This window comes from Oncorhynchus gorbuscha, linkage group LG22 (genome assembly GCF_021184085.1).
Source record: "Oncorhynchus gorbuscha isolate QuinsamMale2020 ecotype Even-year linkage group LG22, OgorEven_v1.0, whole genome shotgun sequence".
In the NCBI taxonomy this organism is placed as follows: Eukaryota; Metazoa; Chordata; class Actinopteri; order Salmoniformes; family Salmonidae; genus Oncorhynchus; species Oncorhynchus gorbuscha.
The window spans coordinates 17,890,401-17,917,624 of record NC_060194.1 but is presented as its reverse complement, the minus strand read 5'-3'; the positions used below and the strand labels follow the sequence as shown (position 1 = coordinate 17,917,624).

The following is a 27,224-nucleotide window of genomic DNA, read 5'->3' as shown; positions in this document are numbered from 1 at the left end:
ATATAAGTTACAGGTTACTGCACAGTACGCACTAGATGAAACTAGCTCCAGTAGGCTAATCTTGTTGAATGCATCATACTGCACTGTTTTGTATTATGATAAAGCAGAAGAGAACATGTGGTTCTGGTGCAGCACACGCGGCGCGGCGTACAAAGTTATAGGCTAGCCAATTTGATTTTAATATTGAAATATAATACGGCCTATTTGTATAATTAGTTGTCTGACGCATATACACCTTTCATAATATTGCCCCTCATTTTATTAGCCTGCCTACCTCTCTCTCTCTCTCTATTGTTGCTTCATTCCTTCCTCGCTTTCAACAGTTAAATGAAATGTTTAGTTTTCCTCGTCTTCATCATTCTCCTGACGCACTTCTCTACACAAAGATTGAATGGTTATGGGTCTGAATAAATAGCTTACCGCTGTCGCGTGTTCGCTCGTCTTTCAAAACTACGCGTGAGTTCTATTGGCTGCTGTATTTAACATTCAGTAAAAATAGCTTGTGTCCCTCTTCAAATAGTTCCATTGGTGTAAGAAATGCTACAGGAATCATGGCCAGCAAGCTATTCTAGTACAGATTTTCCTGCATGGGACTCCAAGCGCTAACGAGTGTTATTTAAGTAGAGGCAAGTGGACTACAGGTGCGTGCGTATTGTGCAAGAGTCAGAGGTTATAAGTTAGAGGCTTATTATGCATAACCCATCATTAATTAGCTAAATATAAGGCTAATACTGCATTTAATTCATTACCTGATAGAGGTAGGCTTGGACACACACACACACACACACACACACACACACACACACACACACACACACACACACACACACACACACACACACACACACACACACACACACACACACACACACACACACACACACACACACACACACACACACACACACACACACACACACACACACACACACACACACACACACCAGGGCTTTACCCAGTATCATTCTAGAACAGGATGATCTATTTTGGATACAATTTGAATGGAGTTGACAGCGAGAGAGAAAGACAGAGTGCTCCTGCTTGCACTGATTTAAAGCAAAGATATTCGAGTGATAGGCTGTTTTAAAGTTCTGCAGCTGCAATAAAACAATTACATTTTTTTTTAAACAAGGTGACCCCCAAAATCCAGATGGAGATGTGTAAATTAGACACACATTCCGTCTTTATATTACTATATCAGAGGCTATGCTGCAGCAAAAACCAGTCGCAAGGAAAAAAGTTACCATGAGATGATAGGTCTACATGCATTATGAACTGAGGTCCATACTGAGAGGGGATGTCTGTCCCCACCCTGAGCATTGATTCATCATGCAGAGGCCGTAGAGAAGACATATTTAGACATCACATATAATATAACAGTTCCATTTCACACCATGCTGTTCATATCATTTACAGGTTTTTCACAGAAAAGGGGAGTAGGTTTTGGCGGTAAATCCCAGGAACCGGGATACCGCCAATCAACCCTACACCCATATTCAAGCGTACACACACACACACACACACACACACACACAAAGTGAGGTAGTCCCAGGCAGCTATGACATTACCTTGGAGTCCTATATGTTCCTCACCTGGGGGAGTGTAGGCATCCATGGAGGACTGCACGACCAGGGAGCGGCGCTTGGAGGGCATGGGTACTGCCATCTTACCACGCTCCTTCTGTTTGGCCAGAGCCGCCTGCACAGCCTCTGTGTGGACATCTGCAACACACAGAAGAACGGACATGTTGGAAGACCTGGTGTCACAAACTCAGATTTCATCTTTATTCTGGAAACACTTAAGTGAAATGTAACTAAATTCAGTGATAATAGTGCAAGGTGTATGCTATATTTTACTAAACACTGTGGTTTCCCCAGACACAGATTAAACCTAGTCTTGGACTAATTAACACTTTCAATAGATAAACTCTATTGAACAAGCCTTTTAAACATGCCCACTAGACCGGGAAATCGTTGTGTGTCCGGGAAACCGCCCCCCCCAAAAATCGAACAATCTAAGAACAATTCCATGCCTGTAGCCACTTTTTTTTAAATCATGGAAGATTGGGCTGTAACAATTACTCCGGGCATTGATGACTTCAGAAGATCCAGTGTACAGTCGTGGCCAAAGTTTTTGAGAATGAAAATGAATATTTGTGTCAAAGTCTGCTGCCTCAGTTTGTATGATGGCAATTTGCATATACTCCAGAATGTTATGAAGAGTGATCAGATGAATTGCAATTCATTGCAAAGTCCCTATTTGCCATGCAAATGAACTGAATCCCCAAAAAACATTTCCACTGCATTTCAGCCCTGCCACAAAAGGACCAGCTGACATCATGTCAGATATTCTCTCATTAACACAGATGTGAGTGTTGATGAGGACAAGGCTGGAGATCACTCTGTCATGCTGATTGAGTTCGAATAACAGACTGGAAGCTTCAAAAGGAGGGTGGTGCTTGGAATCATTGTTCTTCCTCTGTCAACCACGGTTACCTGCAAGGAAACACGTGCTGTCATCATTGCTTTGACCAAAAAGGGTTTCACAGGCAAGGATATTGCTGCCAGTAAGATTGCACCTAAATCAACCATTTATTGGATCATCAAGAACTTCGAGGGTGGTTCAATTGTTGTGAAGAAGGCGTCCAAGAAAGTCCAGCAAGCTCCAGGACCGGCTCCTAAAGTTGATTCAGCTGCGGGATCGGGGCACCACCAGTACAGAGCTTGCTCAGCAATGGCAGCAGGCAGGTGTGAGTGTATCTGCACGCACAGTGAGGCGAAGACTTTGAGGATGGCCAAGGTGTCACGAAGGGCATAAAAAAAGCTACTTCTCTCCAGGAAAAACATCAGGGACAGACTGATATTCTGCAAAAGGTACAGGGATTGGACTGCTGAAGACTGGGGTAAAGTAATTTTCTCTGATGAATCCCCTTTCCGATTGGTTGGGGCATCCAGAAAAAAGCTTGTCTGGAAAAGGCTACCATCAGTCCTGTGTCATGCCAACAGTAAATGATCCTGAGACCATTCATGTGTGGGGTTGCTTCTCAGCCAAGGGAGTGAGCTCAGTCACAATTTTGCCTAACAACACAGCCATGAATAAAGAATGATACAAACACATCCTCCGAGAGCCACTTCTCCCAACCATCCAGAAACAGTTTGGTGATGAACAATGCCTTTGCCATAAGGCAAAAGTGATAACTAAGTGGCTCGGGAAACAAAACATTGATTTCTTTGGGGTATATAGCCAGGAAACTCCCCAGACCTTAATCCCATTGAGAACTTGTGGTCAATCCTCAAGAGGCGGGTGGACAAACTCCAAGCATTGATTATGCAAGAATGGGCTGTCATCAGTTAGGATGTGGCCCAGAAGTTAATTGACAGCCTGCCAGGGCGGATTGCAGAGGTCTTGAAACAAGAAGCGTCAACACTGCAAATATTGACTCTTTGCATCAACTTCATGTAATTGTCAATAAAAGCCTTTGACACTTATGAAATGTTTGTAATTGTACTTAGTACAATTGTACTTAATTGTCCATAGTAACATATCTAAAGACACTGAGGCAGCAAACTTTGTGGAAATTAATATTTATGTCATTCTCAGAACTTTTGGGCCACGACTATGTACAGTAAGAAGCTAAATGGTTCACTGCTGCTCCTCTCAAAGTGAGTCTTGTACACTGGTGACTCCACATCTGGCTGCTCACAAAAAGTAAGACATCTCACACTAAGTTAATTCATCTTACCAAATAAATAGCTTGGTTCTAGTGAGGAAAAACAATTGCCAGTAACCTACGCCCTTCAGTCCTTCTGTAGCTCAGTTGGTAGAGCATGGCGCTTGTAACGCCAGGGTAGTGGGTTCGATCCCCGGGACCACCCATACGTAGAATGTATGCACACATGACTGTAAGTCGCTTTGGATAAAAGCGTCTGCTAAATGGCATATATTATTATTATATATTATGATGCTTTAGTGGACCTGTTTATTAATGGCCATTGAGAACAGACTACATTTGTATCCCAAATGGCGCATATTCCCTTTATAGTGCACTACTTTTGGTCAAAAATAGTGCACTATATAGTAAGGGTGCCATTTGAGATGCAATAGTCATATTGCCTTTATAGTGCACTACTTTTAGCGCATAGGGCTCTGGTAAAAAGTCAAAACGAGTGCACTATATAGGTAATATGGTACCATTTGGGATGCATGCAAAGCCTTGTTGGTTGTCAGGTATTCTTTAATTCAACATGGATCCTGTTTTTATAGGGCTGGATTTTTGGGACCTCTGTGTCTATTGGCTGCTCCCTCTATGGCTGGGTCTGAATAATGTCCTCAGACAACTGGGGCTTAATGAGAGATCATTGTGTTCAGCCAGATAATGGGCTATTACATTTTTTTTATTTTATTAAGAGCATCAAAACAACAAAACCCATGATTCAACCCCAAATCATTGGTCCAGTTTTTATAGACTATAGTACTGGTATGTTACAATGGGTATTGTGTCACACCAGTAAATCAAATGCAGGTTTTCTATGGGTGCTTGGCAGATTCTGGCACTACCGACTGTAGTCGTGGTTGCCAACTGGACTACAGTTAGGACTGTTGCCAAGCTGGTTCTGTGTGTGTTTCACATGGCACCCTATTCTCTACATAATGTGTAGCAGAGCTCTGGTCAAAAGTAGCGCACCATATAGGGATTAGGGTGACATTTGAGACACAATCAATGCATTTCTAAAATGAGGCTGGAGCACAGTGCCAGAATCTGTGGCTGGTATGTTGAAGCAGGGTCATTTGTATGAGAGAGAAAAAAAGAGCAAGAGAGAGAGGGGGGTGACTACTAATGAAGCAAGCTGTTGAGCTGGTAATAGCATAAGTGGTTCATTGGTCTAAAATAAATAAGAGTGATAAACATGAAAAGATTTAAAAAATAATAATAATAATCTGAGCTATTCGCATTAAGAGTGAGATTATCTTAAAACTGCATTGTTGGTTAAGGACTAGTAAGTAAGCATTTCACTGTAAGGTTGTATTCGATGATGTGACAAATCAAATTTGACTTGATAAAAACAAAGCATTTGGTAATCCGAGTATATTCTGTTACCACAAACCTAGACATTTTATTTAGTGGTAAAACTATAGAGCTCCATTACTATAGTAACTGGCAATAACTACAAACTATATAACAGGATTTTGAGGTTTGTGCTACTGTTTGGGGTTGAGGGAAAGAAACTGCCACTACCTCGCTTTCCAATCAAGATGCCAACTGAAGTAAAAAAGGAAATTCAGTAACTCTAAAAGTAAAGTTTTTGTGTGATGTTGAAAGGTGTCGTTGTCCTACCTGATCTGTAGCGTTCGTCCCGGGAGCCAGAGGAGCGGCGGCGGTGGTAGCGAGAGGAGGAGCCAGGAGTGACGGGGGTTCTCCTCTCGTGGGGCACAGAGGGGTCCATCCCTGGGGTGGGAGAAGGCAAGGACCGAGTTACCTAAAGCACAGCCACAAATCACCGGTACTAGAGTACAGAGGCCTTTCCTATGGGTGGAACAGACAGAACACTGCAGTATGCCCGTTGTTTTTTTATTTCACCTTTAACTAGGCAAGTCAGTGGAGAACAAATGCTTATTTACAAGGACGGCCTACCCCGGCCAAACCCGGACGACACCTGGAATATTACGCACCGCCCTATGGGACTCCCAATCACAGCCGGTTGTGATACAGCCTGGAATCAAACCAGGGTGTCTGTAGTGACGCCTCGAGCACTGAGATGCAGTGCCTTAGACCACTGCGTCACTCGGGAGCCCCGAGTTTTTACACATGTTTTTGGATGTGTCGAAGTTGCTTCTGCCAAAACCACCACCTGGATCTAAACACACTGCTGTGTACAAGGTGTGTACAAGGTTCCCTCTTCTTCGCACAGCAGATACTAGCCTATTATAGATTATATTTTGAGCATATAGTGGTGTACTGTATAGTATAAGGAGGAAATTAATAGATAATGAAAAATAGAGGGAAATGAATACATTATACAGTCTGCATCTACATTGTTAAACTCAGTGTCAGTATTATTTGTTCTGGCGAGCACAACTTTATTTCACCACAGACATCCACATGGACATTATTCAAGTCTGTCAGGTATTGTTACGCTCCTTTTAAAGGAGAGTCCCCTCAATTAACTCTATTTCCTATTAAATCCATCAGGTGACTGGGTCACTCAGCCTCTCATTTTGCATCCCAAATGGAATCCTATTCCCTATGCCATGGACACGCACCGAAACACAGCAAACACCCAACAGTTACAATAACCCTGAAACAAGTGTTTGCTAGTATTCCACTGTTGCAGACAGTCTGCTAGCTAGAGAACACAAAGCTAGTGATCTACGACTGACTCTACGATGGCTTTAGACTAAATCTCTGTAGTCTTCATTACAGCCCAACCCTAGAAGGTACATCGCATGTTCACAACAAAGAAACAATGAAATAATCACCTCAGTCCTCAACACCAAAGCTCGAGGCAGGAGCTTGAGCAATGCAGCCATTTGTAATACTCTAGGCAAATGCCCTAAAAAGTGGATTACTTTCTGCTCTGCCATACTGACCCTTGGTTTACCAGAGACGTATGATAAATCGATGATCCCATTCCCCCTTTCTACTGCAGATTGACAAGCACAGAGAACACTCATCCACATACACACACACACCTTAAAGGAAATCAATCTCAGTCTCATCTGTTCCTGTCCACCTTTCACAGGGAAATATGCTAGATTCAATAAGAGGCTCGATGGAGGAGTCTGTGACCTCAATAGTAACAACATACATAGATTGTTAAAGACTTCTGAAGGTATTTTAAGCTCCAAAATTTTAGCATGAAGAATTGGTCAAAGCCAGTGTGAAATGTAACTGCCCCCCCCCCCCTTAGGGGAGTCATCTATAATAAGGTTTGAATTAGAACTACCTGTAGTACACAGAGATGGGACACAGAGATGGTGGCGAAGACCGTGCTTTTTCAACCTGCACTATATAGGTGTCAATGGTTTAGATAGGGTAGTCTTGCACTGCCAGGCATCACTTCGTAATCCTGGAATGGCTCGAGTCGAGGCTAGATGGAAGGTTTGTTGCTGGTGTTCTAAATGGCAATACACACGCATGACCAAGGTCGTTCTACCAATTCACTTAGTGGGAAAAAAAACATTATTTCACCTCATTTTAACATTGTCATGAAGTGCACATGGTCAACTTAATAAAAACATGAATATAAATACTTCAGTAGGTAGGTATGCACAATATAAAAATCAGTGAATGAATCGGCCGATATTAGATAAATGCCAACATGGGTATCAGCCCGATGTCTAGTTTAACGCTGATGTGCAAAACCGATGCCAAAGCTGATGTGTATACCTATATAACGTAGGTACATGACGTAATGACGCCACGTACAATGTGGCGCTACACGTGCAACACAGCATTCCTAACCTAGCCCACAACGTCTGCTGTGTGGATTGAGCAGTCAAGTCCAGCAGTCATTTGAAAGACTAAGAAAATTTCAGCAGACAACTCAAAGGCAAAATCCATTAATGCCAAGATAATGGAATTCACTACTCCTCTAGAGCAGTGATGTTTTGGGGCTGTTGCTGGGCAACACGGACTTTCAACTCCCTCCAAAGATTTTCTAAGGGGTTGAGATTTGGAGACTGGCTAGGCCACTCCAGGACCTTGAAATGCTTCTTACGAAGCCACTCCTCCGTTGCCCGGGCGGTGTGTTTGGGATCATTGTCATTCTGAAAGACCCAGCCACGTTTCATCTTCAATGCCCTTGCTGATGGTAGGCTTTCTTGTGATAATTTTGACCCCACGGGGTGAGATCTTGCGTGGAGCCCCAGATCGAGGGAGATTATCAGTGGTCTTGTATGTCTTCCCTTTCCTAATAATTGCTCTCAAGCTGCTTACCTATTGCAGATTCAGTCTTCCCAGCCTGGTGCACGTCTACAATTTTGTTTCTGGTGTGCTTTGACAGCTCTTTGGTCTTGGCCATAGTGGAGTTTGGAGTGTGACTGTTTGAGGTTGTGGACAGGTGTCTTTTATACTGATAACAAGTTCAAACAGGTGCCATTAACACAGGTAACGAGTGGAGGACAGAGGAGCCTCTTAAAGAAGTTACAGGTCTGTGAGAGCCAGAAATCTTGCTTGTTTGTAGGTGACCAAATACTTATTTTCCACCATAATTTGCAAATAAATTTATAAAAAATTCTACAATGTGATTTTCTGGATTTTTTTCTTCTCATTTTGTCTGTCATCGTTGAAGTGTACCTATGATGAAAATTACAGACCTCTCATCTTTTTAAGTGGGAGAACTTGAACAATTGGTGGCTGACTAAATACTTTTTTGCCCCACTGTAGCTAGCTTAGCTTGGTACCCAACTAGCACCAATATTACGAGCCTGAAAACAATGACCAGTAGAAACTGCAGTCATTTTCACTATTCTTAGCAATGATTTAGGAATCCTTGTGAGTACGTATTAGCTAGGTTGCCACTTATTGTTCATCTATTGAAATTGAACTTCAGTTCATGAAAATAAATAGTTAGCCAGCTACTTAACCCTGTTGTCTAAAGCTAATGTTATAAGCAGCCAGCTAGCGTCATCTGGCTCGTGAGGCTCGACCGGACCAGGTTGTGTTGTGAAGCTAGCCACAATAAGGATTATGAACAGTAGTGGAATTTACGGTTTGCCCTCAAAATAAAAGTTAATTATTAATTGGTGGAATCATGTCATATTTAGACTAGATAATGTTAAACAAGGTTGCAATGAAATGGGGTACCAGTCTACCCACAGAGTACAACTGAAGAGTTTACACAAATATTAGCATCGTGGCTCTTATCGCGGGACAGTGACCGTGTGAAATCACCTTCCTACATTGTTTGCATCTAGGAGCTGGCTAGCTTTTCTTTTTTTATGACCAAAACTGTAGGTGCACGAGACAACTTAACCAGCATCATAGCATACGTATCGATGAATCGTTGTGACATATGAAATACGAGTGAGTGTAATCAATGTGTAATAACTACGTTAATTCTTATTTACAATGACAGCCTACACCGGCCAAACCCAGACGACGCTGGGCCAGTTGTGCGCCGACCTATCACGGCCGGATGTGATACAGCCTGGATTCGAACCAGGGACTGTAGTGACGCCTCTTGCCCTGAGATGCAGTGCCTTAGTTAACAACACACATGGACGCAGCGGTCTAACTACTAGAATGCTAAAAGGCTGCTAAAATTGTAAATAACGTTGGTATCGTTGTTTTTGGCAAGGAAAACATTGGATATTAGTATCGGCCACAAATGTCATATTGGTGCATCACTAATAGTAAGTGCATAGTAGCCCTTTACACTTGTACCAATATACAGGTTTAAAATGGCAGAGTTGGACACTGATAAGCACCTAAATTGGAACGCAAGTGGCTGTGCAGTAACATGCTATACATGTCAGAGCTCAGGGCTTCCACTTCACAGCTTTGTATGGATTTTGACCCGTTCTGAACTTGATCACCGCGCACGACAAGAAGATGCTAATTTTTTATTGTTTGAATGAGGGAAATGCTGTAAACAAGGACTCTGTAAAAGATGAGACATTGAGGATTATAATAAATACGCCTTTGATGATGTCATACAAGCAAGCAAAACACCCGTGGGTCTAAATGTGCACTCCACATTTCATGTCATAAAACTCATATCATATATCGTGTCAACGTTCATCGTTACTATGTGTGATGTACAGTTACAAGATGACATGGCGTTATACACTGGGTTGTTCTGAACAGAATGAACCCGTTTGTCTGTTGTGAAGAGAACTCACTGCGGAACGCACACCTGACTCCTTCCTGTGCAGTTAGTGTTAAATACGCCTGCCAGAATCCTGACTAGAACCAAAAGATGTGATCATATTACTCCAGTGCATACCTCCCTACGCTGGCTTCCTGTTGAGGCAAAGGCTGATTTCTAGGTTTTACTGCTAACATACAAGGCAGTACATGGGCTTGCTCCTACCTATCATTCTGATTTGGTCCTGCCGTACATTGCTACGCTACGGTCACAAGATGCAGGCCTCCTAATTGTCCCTAGAATTTCTAAGCAAACAGCTGGAGGCAGGGCTTTCTCCTATAGAGCTCCATTTTTATGGAATGGTCTGCCTACCCATGTGAGAAACGCAGTCTCGGTCTCAACCTTTAAGTCTTTACTGAAGACTCATCTCTTCAGTGGGTCATATGATTGACTGTAGTCTGGCCAAGGAGTGTGAAGGTGAACGGAAAGGCTCTGGAGCGACGAACCGCCCTTGCCGTCTCTGCCTGGCCGGTTCCCTTCTCTCCACCGGGATTCTCTGCCTCTAACCCCATTACAGGGGCTGAGTCACTGGCTTACTGGCGTCCCTAGGAGGGGTGCGTCACTTGAGTGGGTTGAGTCACTGACGCAATCTTCCTGTCTGGGTAGGCACCCCCCTTGGGTTGTGCCGTGGCGGAGATCTTTGTGGGCTATACTCAGACTTGTCTCAGGATGGTAAGTTGGTGGTTGAAGATATCCCTCTAGTGGTGTGGGGGCTGTGCTTTGGCAAAGTGGGTGGGGTTATATCCTGCCTGTTTGGCCCTGTCCGTGGGGTATCATCGGATGGGGTCACAGTGTCTCCTGACCCCTCCCATCTCAGCCTCCAGTATTTATGCTGCAGTAGTTTGTGTCAGGGGGCTATATCCTTCCAGTTTGTTATATCCGGAGTACTTCTCCTGTCTTATCTGGTGTCCTGTGTGAATTGAAGTATGCTCTCTCTAATTCTCTCTTTCTCTCGGAGGACCTGAGCCCTAGGAACATGCCTCAGGACTACCTGGCATGATGACTCCTTGCTGTCCCCAGTCCACCTGGCCGTGCTGCTGCTCCAGTTTCAACTGTTCTGCCTGCGGCTATGGAACCCTGACCTGTTCACCGGCACTTGCTACCTGTCCCAGATCTGCCGTTTTCAACTCTCTAGAGACAGCAGGAGCGGTAGAGATACTCTTAGTGATCGGCTATGAAAAGCCAACTGACATTTACTCCTGAGCTGCTGACTTGCTGCACCCTCGACAACAACTGTGATTATTATTATTTGCTAATGCTGGTCATTTTTTAACATTTGAACATCTTGGCCATGTTCTGTTATAATCTCCACCAGGCACAGCCAGAAGAGGACTGGCCACCCTTCATAGCCTGGTTCCTCTCTAGGCTTCTTCCTAGGTTTTGGCCTTTCTAGGGAGTTCTTCCTAGCCACCGTGCTTCTATACCTGCATTGCTTGCTGTTTGGGGTTTTAGGCTGGGTTTCTGTACAGCACTTGCAATTAATTCCAAAGATGTTCGATGATGTTGAGGTCAGGGCTCAACTGAGGACATACAATTTTTACACGCAATGCGCTTCAACACTCGGCGAGCCCGTTCTGTGAGCTTGTCTGGCCTACCACTTCGCGGCAGTTATTGCTCCTAGACGTTTCCACTTCACAATAACAGCACTTACAGTTGACCGGGGCAGCTGTAACAGGGCAGACATTTGATGAACTGACTTGTTGGAAAGGCGGCATCCTATGACGGTGCCACGTTGACAGTCACTGAGCTCTTCAGTAAGGCCATTTGACTGACATTATTTGTCTATGGAGATTGCATGGCTGTGTGCTCGATTTTATACACCCGTCAGCAACAGATGTGGCTGAAATAGCCACGTCCACTAATTTCAAGGCGTGTCCACATACTTTTGTATATATAGTGTATATGGTTGAAAACTGACATTTTTCAGGAATATTCTGATACTACTGACTGCATCCAGAATATTTTCAGATTTCGTTAACATATGTGGTGAAAAGTACAGTAAAAAAAATGCACAAAATCAACAGCGTAATATTTGGCTTCAGTCTTGTGTCAGGTGAACGGTTGTGTCCTCACCGTTAGTCCACAAATGTTCCCATATTCTCCAAAATATAAAATTAAATATTACTATTAAAACGCTTGTTCACTTCCCGTAACAGGGTTGACCTTAACATGTGTGACAGGGTTCTTTGACCTTAAAATTAATAACTGACCACATTAAATAAATTACATAATCTTCAGAAATGACTGTTTAAAGCAACAAAATAACAACTAGAGCTTTACAATGACTGTGAAAACTTGGATAAACATTTGAATTAAATGGGTTCAAATATTCTTTGAAAGAACAGGATTCACATGTCAAAACGCTGGCGGAATGTTGCCACATTAGCAATTCTTTCAAGTGGCATATATTATAAGATTTTTTTTTTTACATTTTCCATGTGGTCTATATTAAAATGCACTTAATATATTAGGCTTTTAAACATGGAATGTGTGCACAATTTATTCTTCAAATATCAAAAAAGGCACGCATTTCTTGGAATAACTCGCTCTGATACTGTAGTCCTAATTTAACCCAGTTGTGGGGAATCCCCTGATTATTTTACAACCACTTACAGTAAGTATGTTTGTCCTGGACCTCCACTTCCACAAATCAATATTAGATTCACTTGAGACCAGTACAGTATCTGTTTTATGTATGTGCTCAGACTTCAGACTCACTGTGGTTCACTGGGCTAGAGACTCAGAGGAAACAACCATCCCACTACTGGTGTAACTGGCTGCTAGCTCAGCCTTTTATTGACTTGGAGACAAGTGTGATGAGAATGCCAGGCCGCATTTGAGAATCAACTACGATTACTAAACTTTCCCAAAAAGTCCAGGTTTCCCCGAAAATCCTGGTTGGTGCATTAAGGATGACCTCTTTATTCCCTGCTGATTCTGTGCATCTTCCAACCAGGATTTCTAGAGAACCTGGGAATTTTAGGAAAGCTGCCAGAATTCTGCAACCCGTGTCACAAGCCAGGCATCCGCATGACACTCCACTGACCTTTCTAATGGTTGTGCAGTGGTATCCAGCAGAGTTTACTAGTGGTTATTCCCGAGTAACAGTTGGTAAGAGGGTGGTGAAGGAGTGTTTCACCTGGGAGCCATTTCAGACCGACCGTACACCCACTGTCAAATCAAGCCCTGTGATGGTGCTTGAATATATTACCCTTGTAATAATAATAATAATAATAATAATAATCTAAGGCACTTTACGTGTCTGGCACCGTCTCGCCCCGGCCATGACATTTTAACGGCCCATTATATTTCTGTAATACGATTGGTTTTCAGCAGCCGCCCCGTAGAGGGTGAATAGGGCTGGGAGAGAGGCTAGGAGCTAGGCTCACACAGAGCAATGCTATATACAGTGCTACAGAGCAGGCGTTCAGATCATCTCACAATTTTGTAATAGACAGATCTGCCCGTCTCTCAAATGGCACCCTTCCCTACAGTATGTACTTTTGAATAGAGCCTATAGGGCCATTTGGGACGCAGATTAGAACATTGACATCCACCAACAGCAGTAGGTTTGTGGGGAATGGAATGGCTCCATTTTGGATGACAGATTTTACAGCACTATAATACAACATTTAACTGGGCAGGTCTTGTGTTCAGAGGGCCATAATGTGACGAGCTACAGGAGGTTGTGTTTAAAGGAGGACCTCATGTTCATTATGCATGTCTCTTTACAAGCACAATGAGTGGACATGGGGGCACCTTTTAGACGAGAAAGTTTTTTTACACACTTGGCTAGTTTCAGACATAGCTTGAGTACCACATGCCACCTTATTCCCTACTAAGCTCACTACTTTCGACCAGGGATATTGTGCCATTTGGGAGGCAACCATTCAGTAAATTCCCTGTGTGTTTGATTTACACCACCGTTCAAAAGGATAGGGGTCACTTAAAAATGTCTTTGTTTTTAAAAGAAAAGCACATTTTTGGTGCATTAAAATAACAAACTGATCAAAAATACAATGTAGACATTGTTAATGTTGTAAATGGAAGCGGCAGATTTATGAAATATCTCGTCACGCCCTGACCTTAGATATTTTCATTCTCTATGTGGTTAGGTCAGGGTGTGACTACGGTGGGCAAACTATGTTGTCTATTTCGTTGTTGGCCGGGTATGGTTCCCAATCAGAGGCAGCCGTCTATCGTTGTCTCTGATTGGGAATCATACTTAGGCCGCCTTTTTTCCACCTTAGTTTGTGGGATCTTGTTTTTGTACTGTTGCTTTCCAGCCCAACAGAACTGTGCGTTTCGTTTTGTATTTGGTTTTTTCTCGGTGTCATCAATAAAAGAAAGATGTACACCTACCACGCTGCACCTTGGTACCCTCCTTCCAACGACGAGCTTTACATATCTACATAGCCGTAAAGAGGCCCATTATCAGCAACCATCACTCCTGTGTTCCAATGGCACATTGTGTTAGCTAATCCAAGTTTATCATTTTAAAAAGGCTAATTGACCATTAGAAACCATTTTGCAATTATGTCAGCACAGCTGAAAACTGTTGTTCTGAGCAATAAAACTGGCCTTCTTTAGACTAGTGTCACACCCTGATCCAGGTGTCACCTGTTTTCCCCATTAGTCCCTGGGTATTTATTCCAGTGTTCCCTGTTTGTCTGTTGCCAGTTCGTTTTTCTTTTGCTAGTCCTCCCGGTTTTGACCCTTGACTCTGAACCCGCCTGTCTGACCTCGAGCCTGCCTGCCACTCTGTACCTCCTGGACTATGACCTTGTTTATGATCTTTTGCCTGTCCACAACCATTCTCTTGCCTGCCCTTTGGATTATAATAACTAATCAGAGACTCGAACCATCTGCCTCCCGTGTCTGCATCTGGGTCTCACCCTGAGCCCTTATAGTACAAACTGGCCATGACAGACCCAGCAGACTTAGACCAGCTCCGCCACGCTGTCTCCCTGCAGGGAGCCACCATTGGGAGGCATGAGGAGCTATTGCTGGACCTTTTGGAAGGGCTTCGTTCCCTTATGGAACGCCACGACCAAGGGCTCAAGGCTATTATGGAGCGAATCAGTGAGTTAGCTCATAGGCAAGCCTGCCACCTCTGAGACCACCCAGTAACCTTTTACTATTAGTGGTGGGTTTGGTGGGTTTGTTTCCAGGTATCTGGAAACCACAGTGAGTCAATACAGCTTCTCCTCTGAGTCTCCCCACATCCCTATTTTCTTGGCTCCAAGAAGCACAACCCCGATATTGACTGGACCACAGATTCAGAGCCCGTTCTGCCATTCATATTGCCTGAAGGCGGCACAGCCTTCCCCCGGAACGTCTGCCTCCAGGGTTGAGTACGGCCTCCGATCTCTCTGCTGTTCCTGCAGAGTACGATGACCTGGAGGTTTTCAGCAAGGCTCGTGCTACCTCCCATTGTCCATCGTCCTATTGACCTCATCCCGGCCACCACACTGCCTCAAGGCTGGCTATATACCCTGTCTGGTCCTGAGACCAAGGGCATGGAGGAGTACAGTGGACTCTATGGCTGTTGGGAGCATTTGTTCTTCTGTGCTCCTGCTGGCGCAGGATTCTTTGTGGGAGAGAATGACAATAGCCTGCGTCCATACATTGATTACCGGGGCCTCAATGACATTATGATCAAAAATCGGTACACTCTACCACCCCTCTCATCGGCTTTCGAACCTCTCCAGGGGGCTACCATATTTTCCAAACTGGACCTTCGGAATGCCTACCACCTTGTGCGGATATGAAGGAGATGAGTGGAAGACAGCTTTCAACACTGTCAGTGGACACTGGGTACCTGGTCATGCTGTTTGGACTCAACGCCTGGTCAATGATGTGCTCTGGGACATGTTGAATCGTTTTGTTTTTGTCTACCTTGATGACATCCTGGTTGTCTCTCGTTCTGCCCAGGAACAGGTGGCTTCGGTTGTTTGGGTTATTGAGGCTCTGGCCTGCAAGACACAACTTTCCCAGCCGGACCCTGGCTAACAGGATACTTGTTCCGGTCCTGGAATGGGCTCACTCTTCCAGGCTCACCGGTCATCCTGGGGCTCTTCGTACCCTGGCTTTCCTCCGACAATGCTTCTGGCGGCCCACCATCCTGCTGATGTCTCAGCCTTCGTTGCCACATGCATGGTGTGCGCTCAAAGCAAGACTCCGGAATGCTCCGTCTGGCCTCCGTCAACCGCTCCCTGTCCCTCATCACCCTTCGTCCCATATTTCCCTGGATGTTTTTCACTGGGCTTCCCCCGTTAGATGGTAACACCACCAATCTGACGGTGGAAGGGAGGTTTTCCAAAACCACCCACCCAAGTTACCTTCAGCCAAGGCGACGGACCAGCTCATGGTGCAGCACGTCTTCCGAATCCATGGACTCCCGGTTGACATGGTCTCAGATCGGGGTCTTCAGTTCCCATCCCGATTCTGGAAGGCGTTCTGCATCCTTATTGGGTTGCCGGGCTGTCGGTCCTCAAGGTTTCATCCCCAATCAAAACGGTCAGTCGGAGCAAGCCAATCAAGACATGGAGAAAACACTTTGGTGTCTCGTTGCTAGTAAACCCACCACCTGGAGCCAACAACTGGCCTGGGTAGAATATGGTCGGAACACTCTTCCCTGCTTGGCTACTGGACTCTCTCCCTTCGAACGCTCCATGGGGTATCAGCCTCCACTCTTCTCAGAGCAAGAAGTTGAGGTAAACATGCCCAGATGTTCCTGCCCCTCCGGGTGGAATTCCACAAATTTTACCCCTGTTTCATTGGTCCTTTCCCCATTTCTAGAGTCCTTAGTCCCACTGCTGTTACCACGTACCCTCCCTGTTCACCCTACTTTTCATGTTTCCAAGATTAAGCCCTTGTCTTAGTCCTTGTCTTCTTTCTAGGCCCATACCTCCCCGTGTCGTCGACTGTCAGCCAGCGTACACGGTGAGACACCTCCTGAGGGTTCGACCACGGGGCAGGGGTTTCCAGTACCTGCTTGACTGGGAGGGTTATGGCCCAGAGGAGAGGTGCTGGGTTCCCGCTAAAGCGGTGATGAGGACCCCTCCCTCATCACCGCTGGCACCCCCGTCACCCAGGTAGGATGCCAGGTGGCGCCCATAGGGGGGGGGGGGGGGTACTGTCACACCCTGATCTGTGTCACCTGTCTTTGTCTCCACCCACCTCCAGGTGTCACCCGTTTTTCCCGTTGGAACAAATACCCAGGGACTGTGTTGCCAGGTCGTCTTGTCAACCAGAGTGTTTTTCTGTGCTCCTGCTTTTTCATCTCTTTTGCTAGTCCTCCTGGTTTTGACCCTTGCTTGCCTTGACCCTGAACCCACCTGCCTGACCATGCTGCCACTCTGTACCTCCTGGACTATGACCTTGTTTATGATCTCTTGCCTGTCCACAACTATTCTCGTCTGCCCCTTGGATTATAATAAATATCAGAGACTCGAACCATCTGCCTCCCGTGTCTGCATCTGGGTCTTGCCCTGTGCCCTTTTAATTAGTTGAGTATCTGGAGCATTAGCATTTGGGTTTGAATACAGGCTCAATATGGCCAGAAACAAAACTTATTTTGAAACTATTATTCTTCTGAGAAATGAAGGCTATTCCGTGCGAGAAATTGCCAAGAAACTGAAGAACTAGTACAACGCTGTGTACTACTCCCTTCACAGAACAGCGCAAACTAACCAGAATAGAAAGAGTGGGAGGCCCCGGTGCACAACTGAACAATAGGGGAAGTACCTTAGTGTCTAGATTGAGAAACAGACGCCTCAAGTCCTCAACTGGCAGCTTCATTAAATAGTACCCGCAAAACACCAGTCAGAGTCAACAGTGAAGCGGCGACAGTTCCTCTGTCCAGTGTCTGTTCTTTAGCCCATCTTAATCTTATTTTTATTGGCCAGTCTGAGATATGGCTTATTCTTTGCAACTCTGCCTAGAAGGCCAGCATCCCTGAGTCGCCTCTTCATTGAGACTGGTGTTTTGCGGGTACTACAACACTGTTGTATCAGAGAATAACAAGGGGCTTTCTCATATCTGAAGGCTCCTTGGCACTGTAGACACCATATGGCATGATATTCAATTACACACATACGTCATCTAGGCTGTCTGCTGCCATATCTGCTTATGGTTCATGCCAAGTGGCCTAGATTTGCCTGGATTCAGTGCATCCCATGTTAAAATATGTATTTGAGACAAATTGGTCAGCCTCTCCCTCCATGATTGGGTGCGTCACTGAAATGGCATATTCCCACAAGGCTCTGGTCAAAAGTAGTGCACTATGTAGGAAATAGAGTGCCATTTAGGACAAATACTTAGTGGGTCTGTATGTCTGCCAACGGTAGCAGCTGCCCATACTGTCGTATGAAAAACAACCTTTATATTTTGTAACAGTATTTATTGGAATTTCACAATTTTCACCCATATTAAGAGATACAGAGACAAAGCACACACAAAAAAAGCACTCACATACCTACGCATATATATACATACACACATACATATATATAACACACATACATATATATACCACACACACCCATACATACGTACACCATTTTCCTCTTCCCGCTCGGTGCTTCTCTCACCCCATCTCCATCATTGAGTCTCTCAATACATACATTTTAAACAAACTTAAACAGAAATTAAACAAAAAAAGCTCAGTTTAAACCAAGAAGTTAGGTTCCACACATGGAACGTACAGTGTAGTTCTGAAATGCATAGATCCCCGCCATTCTAAGAGAATCCTTGCAGCATAATAGCTGATATCTCAGGTTCTAGTTAATTTAGATAAGGTTCCCATACTTTGTAGAACTGGTCTGTTTTAGAATGCAATGTACATGTCAGACATTCCAGAGGCACCCATTCAAATAGTATCTTATGCCAATCTTTAATAGAAGGAACCTTATCACTAATCCACTGTAAGAGGATGTTTTTCCTCGCTGCGAAGGTAAGGATGTTGTAAAGCCTCCTGTTACCCACAGAAGTAACATGCCTACTAGGGAGACCCAACAGTAAAGAAACTGGGTCCAATTCTAGATCAACCCCTAGGATCTTTTCAATTTCTTGCAGAATACCAGACCAGTATCTTTGTATTTTGGTACATGACCATAAACAATGTGTTAGGGTGCCTGTATCAGTTTAAGAACAACCTTTAAAAAAAATGTTTCCTGTGTGTTCACACTAACTTCCGAGCGAGGATGCTTTTCCTGGCAGGCTTCCAGTCTCCATTCTGTGGGTGCCATTTGGGACACACTGGGTGAGGGCTCCCAACCCTATTCATTTACTTTTAAACCTCTGCAGAACCCTGCTGACACCCTCCTAGGCCTACTACCATGTTCTCACACACACACACACACACACACACACACACACACACACACACACACACACACACACACACACACACACACACACACACACACACACACACACACACACACACACACACCCTCAGTAAAGGAATACTACTTTTATAGCGCTAGTCAGGGAATTTGAAAAAAAAAAAAATTCAGATTGCCTCCAATGGCATTTAGTAAATGTTTCATTAGTCAATGTCTTGGTAGAACAGGGGTGTCAAACATGTGTCCTGGGGCCTTCGGTGACAAGCCGTCTGATGGAATGCTGCGCAGACTGGAACCGTTTGTAGTGCACTATATAGGGAATAAGGTACCATTTTGGACACAGATCCTCACTCTCACTTGAAAATATTAGATGTTGGGGAAACAACCATTCACACAGCAAATGCAGTGGAGGCCTTTGTAATACAGTCCTCTGTGAGCACAAAAGAGCTTTGTCATTGGTGTCTTCTGGGTCAACAATGAACATTTCTGACTGGATTTATTTTCTAAAATGGCCACTTAGATATCAGAACTTTAATACCCGTTGTAGAAAATGACAGAGGGTTATAGCTAACCGCAACTGCAACCCACACATTCATACAGTAACATTTTGCCTAATTTTATGCTAACGAGATGAAATGTAAAATGAATGAATAAAACAAAAATTGAAAAGTGAGGAACTGTCAAATCTAGTGGTTCCTCTGTCGTTCAATAGCTTTCAAGACCTAATGGTGAGAACATTATTAGCTAGACTGGGTCTGTGAGATATTAGTTTGGTCTACATAAGTTATGCCATTGTATATATATAGACTAATAAGAATGAACCAGTAATTTACCCCACTAGTCTTGAACCTATATACACCCAGTGACTTGGGAGGGCAGAGACTCTGAGATGACAACAAGCTTTGGGTTTGAGGTATACAGTCTAAAACAAAGACCTCTACTCCAGAATCCATATCACTATTTCCAGATTAGTTGAGACAGACATTGTTTTGATTGGAGGGTTATTTACCTTTACCTGGTGCCTGAGGGAGGAAGGCCCCAATTAATTTGGACCTCTTCTTTTCATAGCCTTTCTGTGTGATGTCACCTGCCAAAGGAGAGGAAAACTACCGTTAGTGAAACGGAAAGGATATAGAATAATAGAAGCTTAGGCCTATTCAGAGATCTGCATGCTGCTACAGTATCACTGATACCACGCCACACTATCCATGGCATCAGCAGACGACAGTTATACAACAGGTTAAACTGTTTGGTTAGTCGCTGCTACGCTTTGTCCTTTATGCTGAAGATGGGTGTTTGGCGTTAGGTTGGACAAACAGGAAGTGGCAGAGAGAAAAGGGAGGGAGGAACAAGGAAGGAGGGAAGTATGGATTGGGTAGCAGCCTAGCTGGAGTAGATGATTGCAGTGACTGTAGTAAGTGTCAGTGATAAATACGACAGAGTCCCAGCTGCCAGTGTGTATTACTCACCAAGGCCTGGTGCCCTCACAGGTAATAAGGAGAGGCTGGGGGAAAGAGGAAGGGGAGAGGGCTCGGACACCAGTCACGAGATCTGGCTTCTCTAACCATGGAGGTATTAGCTGTCTGTAGCTCTCAGAGCAGGGGAAGCAGATGTGACTATGGGTGTGACTGTGTGTGTGTGTTGGCAGGCAAATCCACTTTGATTGAACTCGATGACCGGCCGGAGTGGATAAGGAATGAGCAGCAACAGGCTGGCAGTGATGAGGAAGGAAAGCTGGTCCTTTAGCGCATCAACCAACCACAGTAGTGCATTGATGACACTGATGGACACAACATTCATGACAGTATGTGGCTGAACAAGACAGACATTCTAACATTTCAGGCATTGAAGATGCAGAGCATACGAATTCAACTGGAAGGCTTATATTAAGGTGTATAAAGGCAACTTTAAACTCATAGTAAAAGCAGTACTGTACATTAAAGCGCAGTAATACCCAGGTATGTTCAAGAAAACAGCAATACATAAAAATAACAGAACTGTCAATAACTACATGGACAAAAGTATGTGCTTGTCGAACATCTCATTCCAAAATCATGAGAATTAATATGGAGTTGTTCCCCTTTGCTGCTATAACAGCCTCCACTCTTCTGAGAAGGCTTTCCACTAGATGTTGTAACATTGATGTGGGGACTTGCTTCCATTCAGCCACAAGAGTATTAGTGAGGTCAGGCACTGATGTTCGGCGATTAGGCCTGGCTTGCAATGGGCGTTCCAATTCATCCGAAAAAAAGTGTTCGTGGGGTTGAAGTCAGGGCCAGTCAAGTTCTTCCACACCGATCTCGACAAACCATTTCTGTATGGACCTCCCTTTGTGCACGAGGGCAATGTCATGCTGAAACAGGAAAGGGCCTTCCCCAAACTATTTCCACAAAGCTGGAAGCACATAATGTCATTGTATGCTGTAGCATTAAGATTTCCTTTCACTGAAACTAAGGGGCCAAGCACGAACCATGTAAAACAGCCCAAGACCAATATTCCTCCCCCACCAAAATTTACAGTTGACACTATGCATTCAGGCATGTAGCGTTCTCCTGTCATCCACCAAACGCAGATTCATCTGTCGGACTACCAGATGGTGAAGCGTGATTCAGCACTCTAGAAAACGAGTTTCCACTGCTCAAACGGCCAATGGCGGCAAGCTTTACACTACTCCAGCCGACACTTGGCATTGCACATGGTGATCTTATGCTTGTGTGCGGCTGCTTGGCCAAGGAAACCCATTTCATGAATCTCCCAATGAACAATGTGGCTGAAATAGCCGAAACCACTAATTTGAAGAGGTGTCCACATACTTTTTGGCATGTAGTGTTGATCAGGCTTTTGGAATCCCTTAAATGTGCATATATTCTATATTTTGAAACAGAGGGCAGAGGGGGTTAAGGCCGATGGGGGAGGGAGTCAGCGGTGTGAGGAAGCAGAGGGGGAGGCAGGGCACATGGTACTAATTAGCATCTCCAGTAGGAGAGCTCCCACCCCAGTGAGACTGTGGATGCAGCAGCGCAGCAGGGACTGGTAAACATATGAATATTTAACCAAACTACCATAGTCTCTATACCAGCCCAGTCTGGTTGAACAGAAGGCTGTCTGGAAGGAGGCCTGACCTTGTCTCAGGCATACAGAGCGGATGGACACACGCGTGAAGTCTGAACCAATTCGTGGCACGCCAAAGACACCATGACTGAATAACTTACCCTGCAAAACACACTGAAGCTTCACACACCAAGCATCATCTTGGCACGATACACTGATGTTCGGGGAAACGATCCAAGCCAAACTGAAATTAATTTGCGAGTCAACTTCTCTAGCTCTGGATTAGAGATTTCCTGATGAGCTCGTGCTGCATCAAGCAGTAACCCAGGAGAACAGAGACACAGAGAAAGAGAGACAGAAAGAGACACAGACAGAGAAAGAGACACAGACAGAGAAAGAGACACAGAGAGAGAAAGAGACACAGAGAGAGAAAGAGACACAGAGAGAGAAAGAGACACAGAGAGAGAAAGAGACACAGAGAGAGAAAGAGACACAGAGAGAGAAGGAGACACAGAGAGAGAAGGAGACACAGAGAGAGAAGGAGACACAGAGAGAGAAGGAGACACAGAGAGAGAAGGAGACACAGAGAGAGAAAGAGACACAGAGAGAGAGAGAGCGGAGATGGCGCTGGCGTCTGTCTGACTGTATGGTACGCAACCTGTTTGATGGCTTTAGCACATTTACCCAGCCAGCTTTGGGGCGAAGTTCTGTTTAAGACCCAGAGTGAGAGTGCATCCTCAAACTGCCTCTCTAATGGCACACTAGTCCCTTCGTAGTGCACTACATTTGACCAGGGCCCATAGGGAATAGAGTGCCATTTGGGCAACCGCCTCAGTCGTGTCCTCCAGAGCAGGAGAGGAGACCACAGGAGACAACGAACGACGAGGCTCTTTAAAGATATTGAGGGTGACTCATCATGACTTCCCTCCCACGGTGCTGCTGCTACAGCTGTTTACGAGAACCCATCTGGAGACAGAAACAAGCGGTAGGTTTCCACAGACAGGGCTGACAGCAGCCACTCTTAACTTAGACCTGCCCCGAGCCACTGATCACAAGCCACTGAGAACCACATAATAAAAGAGGTCCCTTGTTGACTGAAAGGCGACAATGACACATAGATGGTGACTTGACAGAGTTGAACACACAGACACATACACACCACACCGAGCCGTCCCCTGTTCCATGTCCATAGAAAGTCTGAATGTTGACAGAAAGACAATGCCATAGATGGTGACTTATAGGTAAGTGTCCCAAATTGCACCCTATTCCCTATATAAGGTTCTGGCTAGAAGTAGGGCACTATAAAGGGAATATGATGCCTTTTGGAATGCTCCATTACAGTTAAAGACATTTGAAGAGCTTTGAGCACTCTGATGAGTTAATACATTAAGAAGGAATACCAGAGGCAACCCGAGAATTACTGTATAAACCCTTTATGCAGATGGTTTTAATCACGTCTTACTTCTGGAAAGAACACTTGTGGAAATAATTAGCACCAAGTTGAAGTGCAACGGAGCTTAACACTAAAATATGCACGCAGTCCTCTACACTATTCTGTATAGTACAGTGATTTATGCCTGATGCTTTCTATATCTACTCGGTAAGCTGCGTCGTGCTATGAATCATTTAAGATACATACTGTACTATACTGTACTAGACTCCATCCATCCAATGCTCAGTCCTTCTATTTCCTTTCAGAGACTCCTTTGGTTTCTAAAACACTGTGCACCAAAGAGGCCATACAAGAACATATACAGTCCAAGTAGGCTAGCATCCTCACAGTCAATTGCAGGGTGTAGCCCAGTAGCCACCATACTCACAGTGCTAGTTTTGGCACCAACACATGAGACGATTACTGCACAGGAAAATGGTGAGTTGGACAAAGAAGTCCTACCTGCTTTTTCAGTGCTGACAAAGGTTGTAACCCATACCGCTAGACAGACACACCCATTATCACTCTGCTTTCCTCGCCCAGGTTTTCAACATTTAAGCTCAGTTTTCCTTTTCATAGATTTTCCCCAGGAACTCAGTTGTCTGTGCTGCTGGAGGCTTTGTGCCAGCATGTGAAAGAGAAAGGCGAACCACACAACAGTGTAGAAAACAATACGAGTCTTTGACCATAGAATAGGAAGGGAAAGGAGGAGATGAGGTAGTTTGACAGGAGGAGGAGGAGGAGATGAGGAGGAGCAGCCGGAGGAGGAGGAGTAGAAATGGGAGGAATGGCATGCTCGATCCCAGTCCTCTCCCAGGAATGTTTACGAAACACTACCATAGCTGCCCAGGGTCGTCTGAAAGTAAAGACTGGACTGACATGACGGGTGAAACTCACTCACTCGCCTTCACCCAGCCCCCCCCCCTCTGCATCACAATGTTTATCTCTGCTGGATGTAATGGGGGAAACAATCAAATCAGCACCGTTTCCTTTTTAGGCGATGCCTGCTGTCTGAGCCTCACTAGCAGCCCCTTCCCTGTTGCTCCCCGGCCAACCCAGGCTTATATGGTCATCACAGCCAGAGCCCACTTTACAGACAGGCTAGAGACAGGCTACTGTACACTACATACTGCAGGCGGACACTACAGATGCTTACTGTACAATAAACCAGGTCCCTCATGTGTCCCCCAAACAGCACCCTATTCCCTATACAGTGCACTACTTTTGACCATAGCCCTTTGGGCCTCAGTCAAAAGTAGTCCACGATACAGGGAATAAGGAGACATTTGGGGCACAAATCCAGTGTGGATCTTTAAGGTTCAATGTTCCAAGGCTAAGCTATCAACGAAAAATAAAAAAAGTGCTGAGATCATACTGGTCAGTGGATACCAAATCTGTCTCACTCATCATAGTTAGTGAATGGGAACTCAGGAGGCACTTACACACAGACTCAAAGCCTTGAGCATCTAAGGTTTGTCTGTAAATCAGAACAGCAATCTACAAAGGCGAGCGGACTGTGTTCAGATAAGAGGTGCAGGTACAGCTGGAGTTCAAAAGAAAGTATTTTTCAAATGCACTGAATACAACAGGGGTAGTGTGACACGCTAACTTACGAGCCCCTAACAACGCAATGTTTTAAAAAGTACCAAAAATGTGCAAAATGAACTAAAGGAAAAATAGTAACACAAAACTAGGCTAACTACAATGGGTACCGGTACCTAGTTAATGAGCAGGGGTACAGGTTGGTTGAGATAAGTTAGGTAATACTGTATGTACATATACACACACATATACATACATACATACATAAGTTGAAGTTGGAAGTTTACATACACTTAGGTTGGAGTCATTCAAACTTGTTTTTCAACCACTTCAAATTTCTTGTTAACAAACTAGAGTTTTGGCAAGTTGGTTAGGTCATCTACTTTGTGCATGACACAAGTCATGTTTCCAACAATTGTTTACAGACAGATTATTTCACCAGTATCACAATTCCAGGCGGTCAGAGGTTTACATACACTAAATTGACTGTGCCTTTAAACAACTTGGAAAATTCCAGAAAATAATGTCATGGCATTAGAAGCTTCTGATAGGCTGATTGACATCATTTGAGTCAATTGGTGTTCTACCTGTGGATGGATTTCAAGGCCTACCTTCAATCTGTGCCTCTTTGCTTGACATCATGGGAAAATCAAAATAAATTAGCCAAGACCTTGTAGACCTAAGTCTGGTTTATCCTTAGGAGCAATTTCCAAATGCCTGAAGGTACCACATTCATCTATACAAACAATAGTACGCAAGTATAAACACATGGGACCACGCAGCCGTCATACCGCTCAGGAAGGAGACGCGTTCTGTCTCCTAGAGATGAATGTACTTTGGTGCGAAAAGTGCAAATCAATCTCAGAACAACAGCAAAGGACCTTGTGAAGATGCTGGAGGAAACAGGTACAAAAGTGTCTCATGCCACAGTAAAACGAGTCCTTATCGACATAACCTGAAAGGCCGCTTAGCAAGGAATAAGCCACTGCTCCAAAACTGTCATAAAAAAGCCAGACTATGGTATGCAATTGCACATGGGGACAAAGATCGTACTTTTTGTCCTCTAGTCTGATAAATTATGCGGATATATTGAAGAAACATCAAGACTTCAGTCAGGAAGTTAAAGCATGGTATCAAATGGGTCTTCCAAATGGACATTGACCCCAAGCACACTTCCAAAGATGTGGCAAAATGGCTTAACCTGTTGAGTGTTGGGGGCAGTATTTTGATGTTTGGATGAAAACGTACCCAAATGAAACTGCCTATTTCTCAGGCCCAGAAACTATAATATGCATATAATTGTCAGATTAGGATAGAAAACACTAAAGTTTCAAAACTGTCAATATTGTCTGTGAGTATAACGGAACAGATTTTGCAGGCGAAAACCTGAGGAAAATCCAAAGAGGAAGTGCCTTCTATTTTGAAAGCTCCCTGTTCCATTGCATACCTTCCCTCCATTTAAAGGGATATCAACCAGATTCCTTTCCCTATGGCTTCCACTTGGTCTAAACAGTCTTTAGACAGTTTCAGCCTTTTATTCTGAAGAATGAGTAAGAGAGATCATATCGCGTCAGTGGATGGCTGGGTGCCATGAGAGTTTTGCATGCGTGAGCAGCTTGGAGCAGACATTTTCTCTCTCAAATTGAGAAAGCTACAGTCCGGTTGAAATATTATCGATTATTTATTGTAAAAACAACCTGAGGATTGATTATAAAAAATGTTTGACATGTTTCTACGAACTTTACGGATACCATTTGGAATTTGTCTGCCCCGTCGTGGCCCCTCGAGCCTGTGGATTTCTGAACGTAACGCGCCAACCAAATGGAGGTATTTTGGATATAAAAAAATCTTTATGGAACAAAAGGAACATTTATTGTGTAACTGGGAGTCTGAGTGCAAACAACTGAAGATCAAAGATAAGCGATTCATTTTATTGCTTTTCTGACTTTCGTAACCAATCTACTTTGCTGCTAGCTGTTG

The 27,224-nt window shown here is 44.3% G+C and overlaps 1 protein-coding gene across 18 annotated transcripts in view; it reads right to left on the bottom strand.

The window, feature by feature from the left end:
* Positions 1-27,224, bottom strand: part of LOC124009715 (disco-interacting protein 2 homolog C) — a 257,605-nt gene that overhangs the window by 94,302 nt on the left and 136,079 nt on the right. For 10 of the 18 annotated variants that reach the window (XM_046321805.1, XM_046321811.1, XM_046321808.1 and 7 more), the window contains exons 2-4: positions 20,229-20,306; positions 5,336-5,446; positions 1,569-1,721 (exon numbers count right to left, since the gene is read on the bottom strand). In XM_046321805.1, the coding sequence (XP_046177761.1) occupies positions 1,569-1,721; positions 5,336-5,446; positions 20,229-20,306 (342 nt within the window). Of the gene's footprint in view, positions 1-1,568; positions 1,722-5,335; positions 5,447-20,228; positions 20,307-22,431; positions 22,510-24,164; positions 24,446-27,224 lie in introns of those variants that run through there. The other 8 variants (XM_046321810.1, XM_046321822.1, XM_046321816.1 and 5 more) reach the window with 7 other exon arrangements.